At 37.9% G+C, this 19,416-nt stretch overlaps 1 protein-coding gene across 1 annotated transcript; it reads right to left on the bottom strand.

Moving 5' to 3' along the window:
* Positions 1–1,971: 1,971 nt before the first annotated feature.
* On the bottom strand, positions 1,972–17,980 carry LOC134614935 (keratin, type I cytoskeletal 19-like). The gene is made up of 8 exons (XM_063459218.1): positions 17,499–17,980; positions 8,124–8,206; positions 7,215–7,371; positions 6,262–6,423; positions 5,949–6,074; positions 4,199–4,419; positions 3,248–3,279; positions 1,972–2,168 (listed from the first exon to the last, which is right to left on the bottom strand). The coding sequence occupies exons 1-8, from the start codon at positions 17,910–17,912 to the stop codon at positions 2,047–2,049; spliced, it is 1,317 nt and encodes a 438-aa protein (XP_063315288.1). The 5' UTR covers positions 17,913–17,980; the 3' UTR covers positions 1,972–2,046.
* Positions 17,981–19,416: the final 1,436 nt, after the last annotated feature.

A 19,416-nucleotide genomic window follows, 5' to 3' on the forward strand; every position in this document is an offset into this window, starting at 1 on the left:
TGTAGTGTGGTGGTTATGGTGGCAGGAGAAGTCCCATGGTATCATCCCTGTGTAAGTTGTCAGACAGTTTATGAACAGTTTTACACTTATCTAGTTGTCAGGTGCCTGCCATCCTTTCAGTTGTCCTTTCTAAACTAAAGTTGACAATCTTACCTCCTCTTTACAATATTGATGCATACTAATGTTGGACATTATTCATTGGCTGTGAGAGTCGGCTGACTCTCTCAACCAATGAGATATGTCCAAAGCTGGTATGCTAACCTGGAAATAAGAACTTCTGAAGCATAAACTTCCACAACCCACAGAGACAGTTTAGTGTCGAACCATTCATACGTGTTTTTCGACAGGTTAATATTGAGACGACACAAGAGGACACAGACACCATAACCACTGCAGGCATCCTCAAATAGGGAGAATCAGTGAAACTCGCAGAAGGAGTGAAGGTGGACCAGAGGTGGGTGTTACAGAAGCGTAAAGAGATCATGGCGGGTGACTGAGTTTAAAGCTAGTGGTGGCAGGTTCCCTATGAGGTTTACCACATTGGACATTGGCACTCAGGTAACTAATCTCTAGTTTTATTGCAGAGAAACACAGATAAGGTTTTTTTGTTAATCATCCATCTTTGTTGCTTTATAGAATATAACTATTTGTCAATGCCATAACCATTGCCCAAGCAATTATTTCAATCTGCACTCTATGACCACAAGGAAGTCTTGAATAGGTCTCTAATGGTGATAACACAGATCTGAGTCCTCCAATAACAGGGAATTTGGAAGTGACTAAGTCACTAAACATGTTTTTTTAATTATTAAAAAATAGAACAAACTTTTTAAGAAACGTTGCTTTAATTTCAAATCCAATAATCTCATATTCATCCACCACAATACATATCTGTGGAATTTTATCATGCATTACTCCATTGACAAATGACATCCAAATAAGCAGTACCAGTGTGTGAAAGTATTAAATCCACCTCTATTATAGCAATGCTTAGTACCATTCCTTAAGTCATTCTGGGGAATGGGCTGACCCTGAAGACCCATGGAGTCCCTAGTCCCATGATGATTGTTGGTCTCTCTACCTCCACAATGATCGTGTATGGTCCTGTCTCCTCTACAGTTACCCCAAATTACATATAAGTTTATTTGTACTGTTGATAAGCTGAATCTGATAGTATGACCTTCATTGGGGTTGTTTCTATTTATTTTGTTGTTAATACTATTGTGTGAACATTCCTTGCTATTTGATCTGTACAATATACATATGTGCATTTATTTGCATAGTATGTCCTTTATACTTTTTAATTTAGTGTCTGCATTTTCCTACTTTCTCTAACACATTCGTGCAGACTTATATTTTACTGTGCTATATATTGCTTGTTCCCTGCCTTTTTTATTTAAGTATGTTATTTTGAGAATATCTCCATGAGTAGAATGGATAGCTGCCAAAGCCTATTCCTTGTGTGAAATAAAGTGTATATGAGTTTCCAAGAGGCGAAGAGTTGTATTTGTTATTGGGGGTTTTGTGGTGTTGGTTATGACTCTGCAGACCTGCTAGCAGTGAGCTTAGTCAACATGGCCTGTGAGCCAAACGTGTATTTGTAAAGACAGTGTTTGCTGTTATGAAGAAAGAGTAGGCGGTGGGGACAATACTTTCTTGAAAAAAGGAGTAGGCAGAGGGGATAATACCTACCAGTCCAGTGGATAGAGGGCAATACCTGAAGAATAATTACAGATGTACTAGATGGTCCATGGTGATAGAAATGAAGGGGAAAAGTATGTAGTGGGACAGGTCTGGATGCCAAGTCATGGACTAGTCACCCCTGTTTCCATTACATATTCTTCTATACGCAACTCTTTGACCCATGGTATCTGGCTATCGCTGTTTTGCGCTATACACATGAACTACACTTGCATCTATTTGCAATAAAAAAAAACAACACAATAAAAAAAATACAACACAAACTCAATGTGCTAATTTTTATTCATAAAGTTTTGCCATAACAGCTATAAGAAAATATTTTTTTTTGCCACGCAAATATTGTCCTTATTTGTGAGGCACAAGGACACTTGGTAGATGCTCTTCCACTTCTTTGATTTCAGATGAGACAACTTTACCGTCAACCACCTCTTCTACAATTGTCTTAATTTTGCGACTTCTGTTTTGTTCTAGAAGAAGAAAATTGGAATCTATTAACATACAAGACAAGTCGGAACATCTCTCAAGTGAACGAGACACAATTAAAGTTTGTGATATAGCATTCAATGAAGATGCACAACATTCCGACCCAGATCCCGTATTGGCCTTCCTTTCCTATCCTGAAATTCAAAATTCCAGCTACTGCTGGACTACAACTTCCTTAGTTTTCTACTATCACCATAGGCTTCCAGAACATAATGCAAGTTGTAGTTCAAAACAACAGGTAAGTAACCTCAGTTCAATATTCCTTTTTAGGCGTTAATCCTTTTAGATCCAATAATGTCTAGATTAGTTTTGCCAAGTGGGAACTTTTTGGTCTAAAACTACCTTTATGGCTACTTTTATTCATAATTTAGGGTTAATACCTTGTAGGTCACATGGTTCCTTTATACAGTATAAGTAAGCAACTGTCATTGTAGAATGTTGTATTTTTTTTCTAAAAAGAGTCAAATGAAAATATAATCTGTGCACCCAAAAGGAATACTAATTTTTTCATCTATTGAAGAATTTGGGGGATTTGCCTTGTGTAGAATGTGCAATTGATGCAGTAGTTCTCATAAACCTTGTCATACTCATACAACTACTGCACATTTAATTAATTTATGTAATTTTTGCTTTATTAAGTAAAGACAAATTCAGATCGCATTTTGCATATCGAAGGTAACTAAGGATCTGCCTGTGGAACCAATTGTCATGTTCACTGTATGGATTTATAAAAGGGGAAATAATATAACAACACAGTAATTTAGTTGTGAGGAGGTATTATAGTTAAAACCAGAATAAGATGCTCTATTTGTTGGATTGCAAAATTTAGGAGTATTGAAGAAGGCTCCCTATTGGCGTGAAATTAGTCTCTAATTGATTTGCAGAACCACAGAGATCCTCATTAACCAGATATTAAATTTCTAAAAATATTAAAATAAATAAAATAAATAAATACAATGCATTGGTAATATTGATGGACTTTAATAAAGTGTGTTTTTACGTGTATAAAAATATTAAAGAAACTTGAAAATAATAGAAAAAATCAATATGCTTTAAACCTTACCTCTCAGCTTTTCTTCTAAGTCAAGCTGCCAACTGTGAAATCAGAGAATGTACATATTAAATACAAATCTACAAAATGTTATTACATTTTGTAACACTACAAGAGATTGGTCTTATTATATTTAGTCCTAAATTAGTCCTCTGTATTAATACATACCCCTTTTATTTAGCAAATCAATATGTCTATACCTAAATATATGACAAGCCTTGGGATATATCTGAAGCTTCTGATGTAGTAATTCTGCGTAGTTGTGCTCTCCTAGTGTATTATGGCATCACCATAACAATATATAATTGAAACTGTATTTGTTAAAGAATAGGCACATATACATACAAATGTGCAAATCATGATCCATAATAATCACAAAAGGATTGGTCTACATCAGTTGAGTTTTTTTTATAGTTTTTTATAGACTTATTTTAACTGAACTTATCCTTGTGTAGTATTGGAATATTAAAGGGACACTGCAGGCACTGTTACGTCTTCATCTCATTGAAGTGGTTACTGTGTCAAGAGTCACCTGGCACTGTCCTTCCATTCACTATTTAACTGTATGCAATGTTTTAATGCTAAACAAGAGTTCCCAGCAACCAATCCGTTCGGTGCTGCTTTGGCTGATGTGGAACAATTAGCTTGAGCAGCAATGGGTGACTGTAATTGGATAAGAGTGTCAGCAGACCGATTACAGCCTACCACAGTGATTTTGCAGTTAGAAATCAGTATGATTGCCATGAAGTGTGTAATCTCTGCCTTAGTCATACCTCCAGTTAGGGCTGGGTTAGGGGCAGCCAAGGACTCTTATTTATTGTTAAAACTTCACAAACATGGTTTAACATTGAATGGAGGGACAATAAAGGGGAGAACAGGCTTTATAACTAAATCAATGAGTTGAAAATATAATGGTGCCTACAATGTACCTGTAAGATATGAAAAATAAACTTCAGTACTCACTTTTCATCTTCTCCCTCGAGTAGACGACGGTAGGTGGCAATTTCCATTTCCAGACGGAGCTTTATGTTCAGGAGGAGTTCATATTCTTGGGTCTGACGTCCGATGTCACTTCTGATTTGTACCAGTTGGCTCTCAAAATTGGTGATCGTTGTTTGTATATTGGATAACTGGGCAGCATATTGTGCATTAACATTGTCCAAGGTGGCACTCAAAGCATTTTTCTGTAAGACAATACACAGTCAACAATTAACTTTGTTAACAAGTATACACAAAATAAGCAGCACAAAAACATAAAATACTTTGTATAAGTGAATGACATGCAGAATTGCTAAAAATGCTTATATCTTAATAGCTCAGTGAGCTAATGCATCATCAGTAGAATCTGTTCAACCTTTGGTTTGCAGGTTCATATCCCAGCAGGGTTGACTCAGCTCTTCATCCTTCCGAGGTAGATTAAATGAGTACCATTAAATTGGGTAATAGGAACAACCCCTGGATGTTGGGCTAAGGTAACATCCCCAGGATGTAATTGAAAACCAGAATAATCTGAATGTACCTTTCCTGGTTAAATACTTTGTTATTATTATTATTATCTTTAGCCAATTGATCTCCTTGTAAAAGCCAAAATGCATCTTGCAATGACAGATTTTTTATGAGATCTTCACCTGGACAAAGAATGAAAAACTTGACTACTGGAGAGATCATAGGTCCATTTTAATAATGAATACTCTGGAACATCATGAAATGACTACTAAAGGTACCCAGACCACTTCATCTTCATGAAGTGGTCTATGTGCAGTGGCCCTGTTTTTTTTAACCCTTCAATGTAAAACACTGCCATTTTGTAGAAGTTGCAGTGTTTACGTTGAAGGGTTCAATATACCTCCAGTGGCTGTTTTTTTGATAGCTACTAAAGGCACTTCCATCTCAGGAATAGAGTCAAACTCATAGTAGCATTTGAGAGTGGTGTTTTCACATGCATGTCTATCTCGTCCCCAATGCTTCTCTGTGAGAAGAATTCAATTATACAAGAATATGGAAGAGACAGCAGGTATGCTGAGAAAAAGCGAAGCAGAGTGGGTGAGTGCAGTGGAAACTCTGTCTCGGCGCTGGAAACTAAGTAAGTAATCTTTAACTTAACTTTTTCACATTAATGGAGGTGGGTACAGTGATTACACTGATAGAAAGCGATTATTCTTTATGTGACTAAAGGTGCCCTTTAATGAGCTCTACCTCATCAAAGCATGTACACTCTAGTATATATTTTTTACTACAAATTAGTAGATTTAGCAGCATTTTACATCACACATTTCTTAACATACATTTTACCCCAATTTGCATCTGTCACAACCCTCTTACTGTCTTTGCTCACTGTTTTTTTTAACCCCTTTCAATTTGTTTCAGCTCAACCTCTATATGTGGAATCATTCTTTGTGTCTTTTACTCCATTCATTTCTTTTGACTGTACTCTATGTTTTCCATCCTATCATGTGTTTGCCAGTTCCTTCTTTTTATGCTATCCTTGCATATTTTCTAAATTCTCAGGAACCTGCCCAATCATACATCCCATTAGCCATGTTTCCTAACTCACAAATGCTTTATTTTCCTCAACCCCGTAACCACATTTCCTTGTTTACCCCATCAGACACATTTTTATTTCTAAAGAGATCTTTTGATATCTAGAACCCACATATAGCTCTAAAAAGACCTTACTAGATAGCTATTATTTAATTCTGCAAGGTGTACCTACCTTACTTAACTCAGCTTGCAACTCAATCTCCAGCCCTTGGATACTACGTTGAAGTTCTGTAATTGTTGTCCTGTATGTTTGAAGTTCACTTTGACTTGAGTCGATCTGCACACTTACTTCTTGTACCTGAAAAACAGAATTACTGATTAACCTGAAAAAAAAGATATATATTTTTGAAGTAGATTTCACTTCATCAGAATGATGGGCCTGATGTATGATCAGACTGGTCATTTGTCATACTTGCATAATTTTGGGTACACGTTCAATCTCTTAGAAGTCTTGCTATGCGCACAATCTTCATTTCATTTCATACCTGCACGTCAAATCGATCCTTGGCTTCTTGACGATTTTTCTCCACCAACGTTTCACACTGAAGACGCATATCTGACAAGAGCTTTGCCAAATCAACTGGAGGAGCAGCATCCACCTCTACATTAACAGTGCCTCCTACTTGATTGCGGAGAACGTTAATTTCCTGTGGATATATTGAAGGAAAACATTGCATTATGCTTTGTTAAATAAATGCCATTTTAGATGTAGTACAACATATTGCTATGGAGATTATTTCTATATGAAATTAAATCTATAGATCAAGACATCACCATTTATTTTAATAGTCTTGTGAGAAGGCTAAAAAGTATGATATATATGGGTTTCATTCAGAGGCTCTCGGTTTGATGAGTAGTGAGTTATCAAGGAATTACATAGGTGCAATGGACTTCTCATCAAACCTTAGCTAGTATTTCATACAATTCCTGTCCTGGTTTAATTTTTATTGGAGAATAAATTCAACTGAAAATCACTTTGTTTATGAATAACAACATATTTCCTCTTCAGTGGACATTAGAATGATAGTATTGTGTGTCTTTTGTAATTCCCAGATAACTAGAACACAAGGAAACAGTTTGAGGTTTTGGACCAGAGACAGAATGATTACATGCAAAAAGAATGATCACATGGATACTCCTAGCTGGATGCTGTGCATATGGATAGTTCATTTAAAAATATGTAAAAATAATAAAATATAAATAATTAAAAAGCTACTCAAATTTGAAGTTTTTTGCATTTGCTGCAATTATCCATGCTGTACAGCATCTGTACTGCTTTCATTAACATCCAACCAGGGAGTGACTGATGTTCTTCATGCTGGGCTTATCAGATAAGTGATACTTTATGGGCAAAGCAAGGAGTTCTAGGAACTGTATATACATTTTCAGATATCTAATAAAGAAAACAACATCTAAGGACCATCATGGTTGTACTCACATCTTCATGGTTCTTCTTCAGGAAGGCAAGCTCCTCCTGCAAGGATTCAATCTGGATCTCAATGTCTGATCTTGTGATGCTAAGGTCGTCAATGACTTTACGAAGTCCACCGATGTCCTTTTCCACACTGAGTCTGAGAGCCAGCTCATTCTCAAACCTGCAAAACAGCAATGTGTGCAGTGGGCAAAAAATCCATTATATGGTAGAGCATTCTGGAAGCTGCAGTCTAAAAAAAACCTAAAGATGCTTAGGCTGGACAACAAAACTGTCGTTTCTCTTTTGCCGTCCAATAATATTTAAACTTTTACTGTTTGCAATCTCACCAGTTTCATGTATATTGTTATTGTCTCTGCCCAGAGTATAACTTTGCGGCTTACGTTTGATTTACAACAGTAGTTAGGAATTTTCTCTTCTCTAAATTTTTATTCCACAATTATTTCTTGGTGATGTGTCACTTTTTTTATTAACTGATTAATGGTTCCAGTAAATATTTCTATTGTGTCACAATGACCATGCACTGAGGTCGAAGAACATGTTTTTATATTACATCCCAAACATGTATGCTGATCCCCCAATACAGGGTATTATACCAGCCTCAGGTCTTGAATTCTACATGCCCAAGGAGTGGGAGAACCCCCACCTCTTCCTTGCTTCTTCCTGTCCTATTTAGTTAATTCCCCAATCTAGACTACTGCTTTCACTCTATGTACTTTGTCACACGACAATCCTATTATTTGTTATTTTTCTCAAAACCTTAACTCATGTAACAATTTATTTTAGTTCTGTTATATTTACTTCTTATACTGCTTTCAATAAACATTGAATGATATCCCAATGATACGAGGTACTATTTATTACCAGCATTTTATGATTGTTGAGTTTTTGCCACATTAAAGGAGTTCAACTTACTTCAATCTGAAGTCATCTGCTGCCAATTTGGAATTGTCTATCTCCAACAAAATTCTGGCATTATCTAAAGTTGAGGCTAGAATCTGAAAATAAAATTAATTGATTAGTAATCTGGCTCTGATGTGTCGTTTCTGTTTCTAGAAGGCTTCTAGTGTAACTAGGTTCAAAGTATCAAAAATGAAAAGGTATGTGACAAAGTCCTCAGTTTTGCTGCTCTTTCGGAAGCAAATATGTATTTGTTAACTATTGATATAAGAAAACATAATATTAAAAAATCCTGGGAAGTGGCAGTTCTTATTTTTATGCAGATCAATAAATTTTAAAGGGAAACTTTAGTGCCAGGAAAACAAAGTGGTTTTCCTGGCACTATAGCTCCCCGTAGTGTCCCCATCCGTCGCACCCCACTTCCCATGGTTCAGAAGGCGTTAAAAGGACCTTCTGGTAGACAGCCACTAGAGATGGATTTAACCCTCAAAGGTAATTGTTGCAGTTTATTAAAAACTGAAATAATTACCTTTCCATAGTCAAGGAACCTGGGACACTGCACTCAGACCACTTCAATGAGCTGAAGTGGTCTGGGTGCCTATAGTGTCCCTTTAAGGATTTAGAACTGGCAAAAAAAGAATTGATGACAACAGATGTAAAATTTCAAATTAATAGTGTAATACATTTTATTCTAAAGTATCAATTTTTTATTTTATGAATTTTAATCAAGAAAAAAAATGAGTGTCATGTATTTTTGATAATTATATTCAGCATGTAATGAAATAATAATAACAATATACATATCGTAAAGTAATTTTAAAAATGAGAAATACTTTTATATGTTTTGTTTTAATTAATATTGATATTTCTGTCTAAATGCTATTTTTTTTATTAGATTATGTAAAGCATAATTAACAACCTAAATTTAGTATATATCAATATCAAAAATATATACGGTATGAGGGGGCGGGGCCGAACTGCCGAGGAAAGCGGTCGCTGGAAACTAGAGCTCCTGATAACAGACGACGAAAATCTACCTAAACCTACGAAATATAATCACTGACCACCCAACACGACTGCACAGACCCCCTACATCAGAATGGGAAAGAAAAATAAAAAACCGGGGCCAGATAAACCTACCGCCGGGCTGACGATCGGCGACATGTGGAGACAAGCGCTAGGCCCGACGGAGCCCAATATGGCGGCCCTCCACGGCGGCTGTTCCGATTTCTCGGATGATCTTTCGGGAGACGCCGAAGACAACTACCTACCAGCCCCAGCCATGCCACAGAAGGCCAGGCCCCAGAAGAAGGGACCCGATGCTGAATTAGTAACTACAGGGGTTCTGAAGGCCCTACTGGCGGAACTCCAAAACAACATACTTACAGACGTTAAGGCCCTCAGGGCAGAAGTGCAGGGCCTGACAGGCCGCATCAGCACACTGGAGGCATCCTCACAGAGCCACCAGTTAAACGTATCGTCCTTACAGAAAGCAGTGCAGGACTTACAAACACAGAATCAGCTATATGAACGCCGCTTCGCGGCCCAGGAGGACGATCGGAGACGGCAAAACTTAAAGGTCAGAGGACTCCCAGAAGAGATATTAGAGTCCGAATTGCCGCATGTTATACAACGTATATTGGGGGCTGTGTTACCTCAGGGACAGTCCGACGCCATTAGCCCAACAGACCACTTTCGGATCCCTAAACCACCCAGGGCGCCGCCTTCAGCCACGAGAGACACAATAATCACATTCAGAAATGGAAGGGATAAAACGACTTTCCTCACGGCCCTCAGGGGCAAAACCCCGCTACAGTTCGAAAATAGGGGACTGACCTTTTTTGCTGATCTGTCCAACGGCACCCTAGCCTGGCGCAGATCACTGCGACCACTCACCTCTCTGCTCCAACAAAAGGGTATCAGATATAGATGGCGGAACCCCAGATCTCTCGCAGTACAACAAGGCACGGACTCCCATTTAATCCATGATATCCAGGACGCAGCGGACCTCCTGAAGACTCTGGGCATCCCACACGACTCACTCATCCGGGAAGGACCCCCTCACCAGACTACGCCGAAGCATAACTGGGACCCGGCGACAATCAACCCGTTTGTCCCGAGAGGCGCAACCCCAGTGACCTATGCTGCGGTCACCACTTAAGTCTCGCACCAAACCTGGGACTACACAATCCTCAGGAGTTGTATGGAAGACACCCCACTGCCTACGGGAAACCTCAACTTAATATTGGACTTACAATCTATTATATGGACTTGACAATGGTACCCCCCCCCCCCTTTTTTATAACAAAGCAGGGCCTCGGCCCCACCCGTCCCCACGAAAACCAGGAAGGAAAAATTAGTCCTGATTGAACGGTTGTATAGCGACTTTACTATTTAAACTCCCCCCCCCCCCAAACTACCCCCCCCCCCAAAAAAAAACCAAACAAACCTACCAGCAGAGACAAGACATACTTTATTTACACACACTCCTCACGCAACCGACCAGACAGGGACACCCAAACATCGAGGAGCTGCCAAGGGACGCAACCCCAGACGTTACCACACTCTTGACCAAACACACATACTGGTTCGCCCAACTTATCCACCTCCACACATATTTAGTCGCATGTCTACCTTGCAACAGCGGGGCACTGGCCATTAAGAGGACCTGACACACACGACAACCTAGGGGAAATCCCGCACCCACACACCTGGGCACCCCTCGACCTCTCTGACACAATGACTACCAGGGTACCCACAACAGACTCCACACAGCAGCAAGAGAGCCTACACGCTGCTCCTACCTAGCCTCCCACATGATATGGCACGAGCCAACCACGCTATGTGCCCGGTGAATGAGATAGGCGACTGACCTGCCTACACTGGCAATTGCAGGGAGGCATCACGACACTATGTGCCACTGTAAGATCTCTTCACGATAGCTGCCAGACACCAGCCGCCTTACAGAACCCCACTCCCGTGACCTCTGCTTCCTAGACGTGGGAATCGGCTGATTCCACGCAGACCACTTACCAGCAAGGTCCCTAATAAACCGGAGACCTCCTTATGCAGGCCTATAACGCCTGTTTTTTCGAGATATTATTCTTACCATTATTTTTTACATTTACAGTTCTCTCAAGTTTCAGTTTAATTTTCTTGCCTGTAACCAGTCGAGTGGGAGACATATATGTATAATTTAGGTACCCAGTCAATTAGATACCTATGTACGATTTGGGCACATGTCATAACACATCATCATAGGACTCGGCTAGCCACAAGCGACTCCGAACCTTATGCCCGCTCTGGGTTAAGCCTATCTCACCTGGGCTGCATATTTAGTAAGACAGATGGGACATCCCGTTCTGTTCAAGTATAGTTTTCGTATTTTTGTCATCTGCCTTTTACTATGTTTTCTGTTTTTGTGCTCAATTTGCATACCTTATTAACACACTCCCAGCTTGGATACATGTCGTAAGCATTGATTACATATTAAGATGGGACACGTAGGAAGCCATAGAAGAGAGCTATGTTCTAATATGCTGTTACAATACTTTATAAAAAAAACAAAAAAAAAACAACAGTGCAATACGCTTTGCATTACCATACTAACGAACATTGTTTTCTGTCAATTACCAATGTACCTATGTTTACTCGTATTATTGTTAACGATGTCTTAATTTCTGCACTGTCAAAAATAAAGAATTAAAAAAAAAAAAATATATACGGTATATATTTTTTTAAATGGACGAATTCCATATAATAATTTTTAGATCGGGAAAACAAAATGCTTTGATGTGATTTGTGTGGCTTTGTTTCTCTTTATTTTACAGCTTACTTGTGACATTGACTTAAAAAGGAATGGTTAATATTAATCTAGGTTTACTAGGGTTCAAAGATTTCCTCTTACGGCTGGTGTGAACTGTAACCGTCCACTCCCTTAACCATTGAAATCTTTATGCCATGACATAGTTCGATTTACGTGCTTAGCCAACTGTGTTTAATTACATGTTGAAGTACAGAATTTCCAGATATCTAGACCTGAGTTAATAAGTTACAGGTTGAAGGTTCCTCTTTTTGTTTGAGGTGTGTTCACTGTGTGTGATTTAAAAAAAAACTTCAATAGTAGTGATACAGGTGAAAATTAATCTTTGTGGGAATTTAGAAGCAGAACCTTCCATAAGTGTGTTGCAGTGAAGGAAACATTTATATTAGGGATGACCAAACACCCAGGTGTTTAAAAAATACAACATCCATGAGGCTTTGCCATTGTAAAGACTGACAAAACATTGTGGCAGTTGTGTTCTACAAAATCTAGGGTTTCCTACTTGTATTGAAGAGTTGTAGGACATGGTATTTGCCATGGCACTCCATTATTAGCAGGATACTGGAGATAGTGAAGGAGCCAGATGATTCACAGATTAAGATTTCTGTTCATAATGTTAAATAAAGGTGGAAGATATAAGGGTTATAGGACAATAGTTTCCTTGGGCAATGAAGGTACTATCTTGACAAGGTGTTATATATTGAGATTCATTCTACTGATCTACTTGGACTATTGGTCTCCAAACCAACACTAGTTTTCCCTTGAATAATTTAGCTTTTTTTGGCCACACGTCTACCACCACTAGGCCCTGCTCTGTAGTTAGGTCTCAGACCAAATAATCAAATTAACCAAGTTAGTTTATTACTCACTCCTCCCCACTTTTTTGGGTTTTGGCATGACTACCCTGAATTTGTAATGCTATCTCATTGTCTCCAATCAGCATTGTGCCAGCATATCAAAAGATGCCCTTGCATTACGTGTTGTAAGGGCATTAAACCAATACTTAAAGTACATTGAAAGTGCCCAACACATGTTTTGTCCTGAGTGGTGCCAAGAAGACAGGCTGTATGGCCTAACATGCATTCAAGCTAGGCTAGACACATCCCTTCTTTGTGGACTCTGTACCCATTTCCAAATCGGATCATCTGAAAGTGATTTCACTGACATGCCTCAGTAGACTTGCCCACCCCTGTACCAATTTCATACGTCTCATGGTAATATATGTATATATATATGAAAATCAGTTCTAGTTTAAAGAGTTAAAAGTATAGCAGTACATATGTTTCCATGATCATTGCTTTTCAGAAATGTGTCCCAGAATAAAGTATTTTTAAATTATTATTATTATTGCCATTTATAATAACCTCAATTCTTCATTTTCGATATCACCCCATCTCAAATAGTCATCCTAACCCAATACTAAACACGTGCCAATCACACACTCTCCAAATTACCTTTTTTTCACCTCTCGTGTTTACATTTCTCTACAAAAGATTAGGTGGGAGATATATCAAGGCAAAAACAGGTGATAATGTTGGGCAAAGTGCTAAATAAGAAGCAATATCACCATGGAAACCAAAACATTATCTTTCAATAGTTATTGCTCTGCACACAAAATAGCACCTGTTTAGTCCAGATAAATCTAACCCAGTTTTGTAAACCTGAACATTTTTATAACCCCCAGTTATATATTCTGATCAGCCACAACATTATAACCACCTGATTAGTATCATTTAGGTCCCCGTCGTGCTGCCAAAACAGCTCTGATACATTGAGGCATTGACTCCACGAGACCTCTTAACTTGTCCTGTGGTATCTGGCACCAATACATTAGCAGCAGATCCTTTAAGTCCTGCAAGTTGCGAAGTGGGCCTCCATGAATCGGATTTGTTGTTCCAGCATATCCCCAATTGGATTGAGATTGGGGAAATTTGGAGACCGAGGCAACACCTATAAATCTTTGTCATGTTCCTCAAACCATTCCTGAACAATTTTTGCAGTGTGGCAGAGAGCATTATCCTGCTGAAAGAGGCCACTGGCATCATGAAAAACCATTGCCATAAAGTGGTGTACAAGGTCTGCAACATACTCTAGGTAGTTTTTATATATCAAAGTGGCATTCACATAACTGCCAGGACCCAAGATTCCCAGCAGAACATTGCCTCTGTCGGCCTGCCTTCTTCATATAGCGCATCCTGTAGCCATCTCTTACCCTGGTAAACAATGCACCCGATCATCCTCCTGATCTAAAAGAAAATGGGATTAATCAGATCAGGCAACCTTCTTGCATTGCTCCATAGTCCAGTTCTGGCACTCATGTCCCCATTGAAGGTGCTTTCGGTGGTGGACAGGGGTCATCATGGGAACTCTGACCGGTCTGCAGCTAAGCAGCCCCATACACAGCAAATTGCGATGCACTGCATATTCTTATCACTTTCTGCCATGCCCAGAATTACATTTTTAGCGATTTAAGCTACAATAACTCTTCTTAAAACTCTGACAGAGCAAATTGAGATGCACTGTGTGTTCTGGTAGCTTTCTATCATGACCATCATTCAGTTATTCAGCAATTTGAGCTACAGTAGCTCTTCTGTGTGATCGGACCAGATGGGCTTGCTTTTACTTCCCACGTGCATCAATGAGCCTTGAGCGCCCATGAACATGATGCTGGTTCACTGGTTTTCCTCCCTTGAACCGCTTTTGGTAGGTACTAACCACTGCATACCAGGAACATCCCACAAGACATGTCGTTTTGGAGATGCTCTGACTCAGTTGTCTTGCCATCACTATTTGGCCCTTGTCCATATCACTCATATCTTTTTGCTTGCTCATTTTTCCTGCTCCCAGATCTGACCGTTCACTTGCTGCCCAATATATCCCACACCTTAACAGGTACCAGTGTAACAATATAATCAATGGTAATATTATATATTAGCCAAGGTTGTATCTATAATATTTATGATGATATTATTATTTTATTTTGATATACAATGTTCTGGGACCCATTCAATGTTTATGATAGGGGTGTGTGCTACAGCAATCTGATTACAGTATCTACCAAAGGTAATACAAGTTGGGTGTGTGCTATGGAAAAAATGACACAATGTATCTGCTTTTTTAAAAATATATGTTTCTTAAAAGATCAGAGCATGCTGGTAGACGGTGGTTAAGAATTTGTCTTATCCCAATTACATTGCTTAAGATGATTAACTGCTATAATGTAATCTACAGGCATTTTAATTTGTCCTATTCAGTGTTCAATGTCCTTTTTGTAATAAAGGAACACCCCAAGCACTAAAAAACGTGGCTGTAGTGATTATGGTGCAAGAAGTGTCTTGTCGCCCTACAAGTGTAAGTAGAGAAGTTATTTATGAACAGTTTGACAACTTACCTGACGTCCACCTGTTTCCTCCTCATCTGGAGCTTAGAAGGTCCTGCAAGGACTTTCCATTAGCTCCACTAAGCATCCGGCAGTGCAAGGAGCTTAAACGTCCAGAAGAGGAACCAAGCCAACAGGTAATTTGCAAAACAATTGACTACTTACATTTGGAGGGTGCCTAGGCTCTCCTGGCACCATAGCCACTACAGAGGAATGTAATGGTTATGATGCTTGGAGTGCTTCTTTAATTTACTTTTTAACTGACCGAGAAAAACAAGTAAATGTTCTCTGTAAGTCCTTATATTTGCCTGAAGCATCTCAAGATTACATACTACAACTAGCCATTATCTCCAAACATATATCTTTCACAGTACAATGAACTGTTTACTACCAGAGAACCAACTATTCCATTCATAGAACCAGTTCAGCTTGGCAGTTCTCCATGAATTATATTACATTATTTGTCAATGAATGACTTAAGTATATAAATATCTGTTGCAACTGATAGTACCTCATGTTTAATTTAATACTTGAATTTCATAAGTAGAATTGAAGGTATGTAATATAATAGTTGAAACTGATGGTGGAACTTTCATTTATGTAAGTTAAACCTGTGTACATGTTTGTGGCATTCTTTAAGACTTCTTTAAGAAGAACTTACTAAAGTAACCAGACTCTAGATTAATAAGTCGTTTTTGATTTCTGATCAAGTCTAGGAGTACATTCCCAAAATGTCCCCATGATAAGGGAGATCACCTTTTTTTTTTTGCAAAACGTGGCAATTGAGATCAATTCAAGCAACCTTCCATCACCACCACATCTTGCCATTTCTCATCACTCAGTGATGAGTAGTGGCACCTTTCGTCGCAATCGTATCTTATGTCATCTCATGCGCTTGTGCAAGATCATCTATTTAGAATCCCATAGTCTACCTGGATCTTCCTCTCTGACCTCTACCAGTTATGCAAGCTCCATGCAGTGAGCCTTGAGTTTTAAAACAACAGCCCACTTTTAATCCAATTTTGCGGTGTTGTATAATTTTAACACTGATTTCTTTTTTCATTTTTTTTTAAAGTTTATTTAGGCATCGTTGATTTTTATTTACATTATACTTCTTTATTAATGCTATATTTTTTTTATTCGCTAGTAATTACAAGCATATTTCTTTTGTTCTGAAACCAAAACTAAGGACAAATATGAGATATGTATGTATAATGTTATTATTGCAAATAAAATGCATTGCATAGCATAAGGTATATCCTTCCAAAAAAAAAATAATTACAATGATTCATTCAACCATAAATTGTGTTAATATATGTACTTTTGAGCAAAAGAGAAAAATGAAAAATGTTCCCATTTGAGCTATTTTGACTAGAGGGTGCACAGTTTATTTAAAATTCAACGTTTTGTGACCAAACCCTTTAATCTTTTGTGTTACCATCAGTTACAGAATGGTATAAATGTTAGGTAAAAATGTAAAGAAAGAATTATACATTCAGACATAAATCATAAAGTTTATGACCCGTTTTATGGTTTCTGTGAAAGGTGCAATTATGTACATCCACCATGCCCACGATGTAGACAGCATTCTTGATCTTCTCCAGAAATGACACAAGTTTATATTTTTATATATCTGTGCTATATGTGTTAGAAGAACGACGTGGTAGCTCTGTCTATAAACCTTATACCTTTTATGTACTACACCCACTGAAACCAGTTTACAATGAACATGAAAGATTAGCTTTCAATGGGTTTTTTGTTCCAATACATTTGTGAAAACAGACACCAATGGTGCTCCTACATAATATTACATTACACCATCATATGCATTCGAAGACAAACTAAATACCTCCCCATTGATCTTCGAGTAAATGAAAATATCAATACTTCCAAATCTTGAACTCATATCCTTCTGGAATCTGTATTTCATTAACATTGTTTCATCATTCGAATCTGTTCTAAATGGATGCTTGATTAGTTGGTAGCTATTGCTGTTTAAACACATTTGTAAGGAGCATTGTTCTAAAGTCAGTACATATCCTTTACAATTCTTAGTAAATGTACGGATCACTTAATTGCTACAATTCCCTTATCTCAACGTCAATTGTTAGCAGACATTTAAAGTATTGCAATGCTCTTTTACCTTTAAAAAATAGCAAAATGGTATTAATATGAAGAAAAGTCTCACCTTGTCTTTCAGATCTTCAATGACTTGATAGTAAGCATTGTAATCTTTGTCTGGGGTTACGGCGTTCTTGGTGTACCACTCCTTGATCTGTACTTCCAGCTGTGAGTTTGCTTGTTCTAAGGAACGCACTCTATCGAGGTAGGAGGCCAGGCGGTCATTGAGGTTTTGCATGGTGGCCTTCTCATTACCGGTGAGCAGAAGATCACTGTTTGTGGATATCTGCAGGGTACTGCCGCTGCTGCCAAGGCCCAGGCTGCCGCCATATCCTGAACTAGTTGATATTTTAGTGCCATATCCACCAGCCCCAGCATACACGCTGCCTGCATACCTTGTTTTAACAACTGAACTTGATAAAGTTGGTGCCCTTTCCACGGATCCAGTCCTTTTGTATGATATTAGACTGTAATTGGACATTGTAGCTGAAGGCTGAGTAATGAATAGAGGGCAGACAGAGGGACGTTAGTGACACACTGGAAATTCTACCTGATTTATATATCCAGGGTTCTCAACTCCTCCTCTGCTATAAAACCTGTGCTATAATCCATTTCTGCAAATGATAAGAAAGGCATGAAGATTGTGTAAATAAAACCTTTGAATCTTGAACTGTTTTCCTTCCTGATTTTTTCCATAGTTCTTCGAAGGTTTTCGAAAGCTACCCTGCACCGTGTTTACCTATCTAGGACCCATATTGTAGTTTCTGTCAAACAGAGAACTTGCAAACAGAATTTTATTAATGACCTCTATTCAGCTGTGTTTTTCAAACTTCCACCTGCTGAGTTGTGGTGTACGCACACCCTCTCTTAAAACACTCTTAAAAGAACACTGTAAGCAGTAGCACCTAGAATTTGTGGCAACATCATACATACAAGTTCCTCGATTTAATATTCTCTAATATGCTTTCTGATTGATTTAATATTTTTGGATACAATCTTAAAATGATGAAAATGTTGAAAAATATTATAATTTTGTAATGTTTGCTATTTTCCAGTAACATCTGTAGTTATTTCTTCTACAGATAAAAAAAAAAAGTTCTTGTTAAGAATATCATTAGAAGCTAGTATGGAACTCTTTGCACAGTATGTCCTGAGATTAAAAATTTGTCCATGTGTATCTAAAAATAATCACTTCAGCCCCTTTAAAAATAGAATTTTTTTTTTCCTTGAAAAGTGAGAGGATTATTCACTAAATTAAACTCAAAGTGAATTTCAAACTTAAAGGACCTACGGTAAGATAATTGAAAAATTGTGTTTAGCTGTAATTTTCCTCTTACTCATTTACTGTACCCACACATATTATATACGTTTTTCTCGCCATTCGATGGTCTTTCTAAAGATACCATTATTTTCATCATATATAATTTACTATAAAAAAGTAGAAAATATGAATTAAAAAAATAAAAAAAAATTTTTTTCTAACTTTGAGCCCCCAAAACTGTTACACATCTACAACCGCCAAAAAACACCCGTGCTAAATAGTTTCTAAATGTTCTCTTGAGTTTAGAAATACCCAATGTTAACATGGTCTTAGCTTTTTTTTATGCAAGTTATATGGCTATAAGTACAACAAGGGCATTGCTGTTTCAAAATATATATTTTTAAAATGTATCAATAGTGACATTGTAACTGTCATATATCTCTGAATCACACCTCACATGTACAATTTTTTTTAAAGTAGACAACCCAGGGTATGCAATATCGGGTATGCCCAGTCTTTTTTAGTAGACACTTAGTCTCAAACACTTGCCAAAGTTAGCATTTATATTTGTTTTTGTGTTAAAAATGCAAAAAACTATTATGAACGCTAACTTTGGCCAGTGTTTGTGACTAAGTGGCTACTAAAAAAGACTGGACATACCCTATTTGCAATACATTGGGTTGTCTTATTTTGCAAATGGTATGCCATCATGGGGGTAATTCTC

The sequence above is a fragment of the Pelobates fuscus genome, chromosome 6, assembly GCF_036172605.1.
Source record: "Pelobates fuscus isolate aPelFus1 chromosome 6, aPelFus1.pri, whole genome shotgun sequence".
In the NCBI taxonomy this organism is placed as follows: domain Eukaryota; kingdom Metazoa; phylum Chordata; class Amphibia; order Anura; family Pelobatidae; genus Pelobates; species Pelobates fuscus.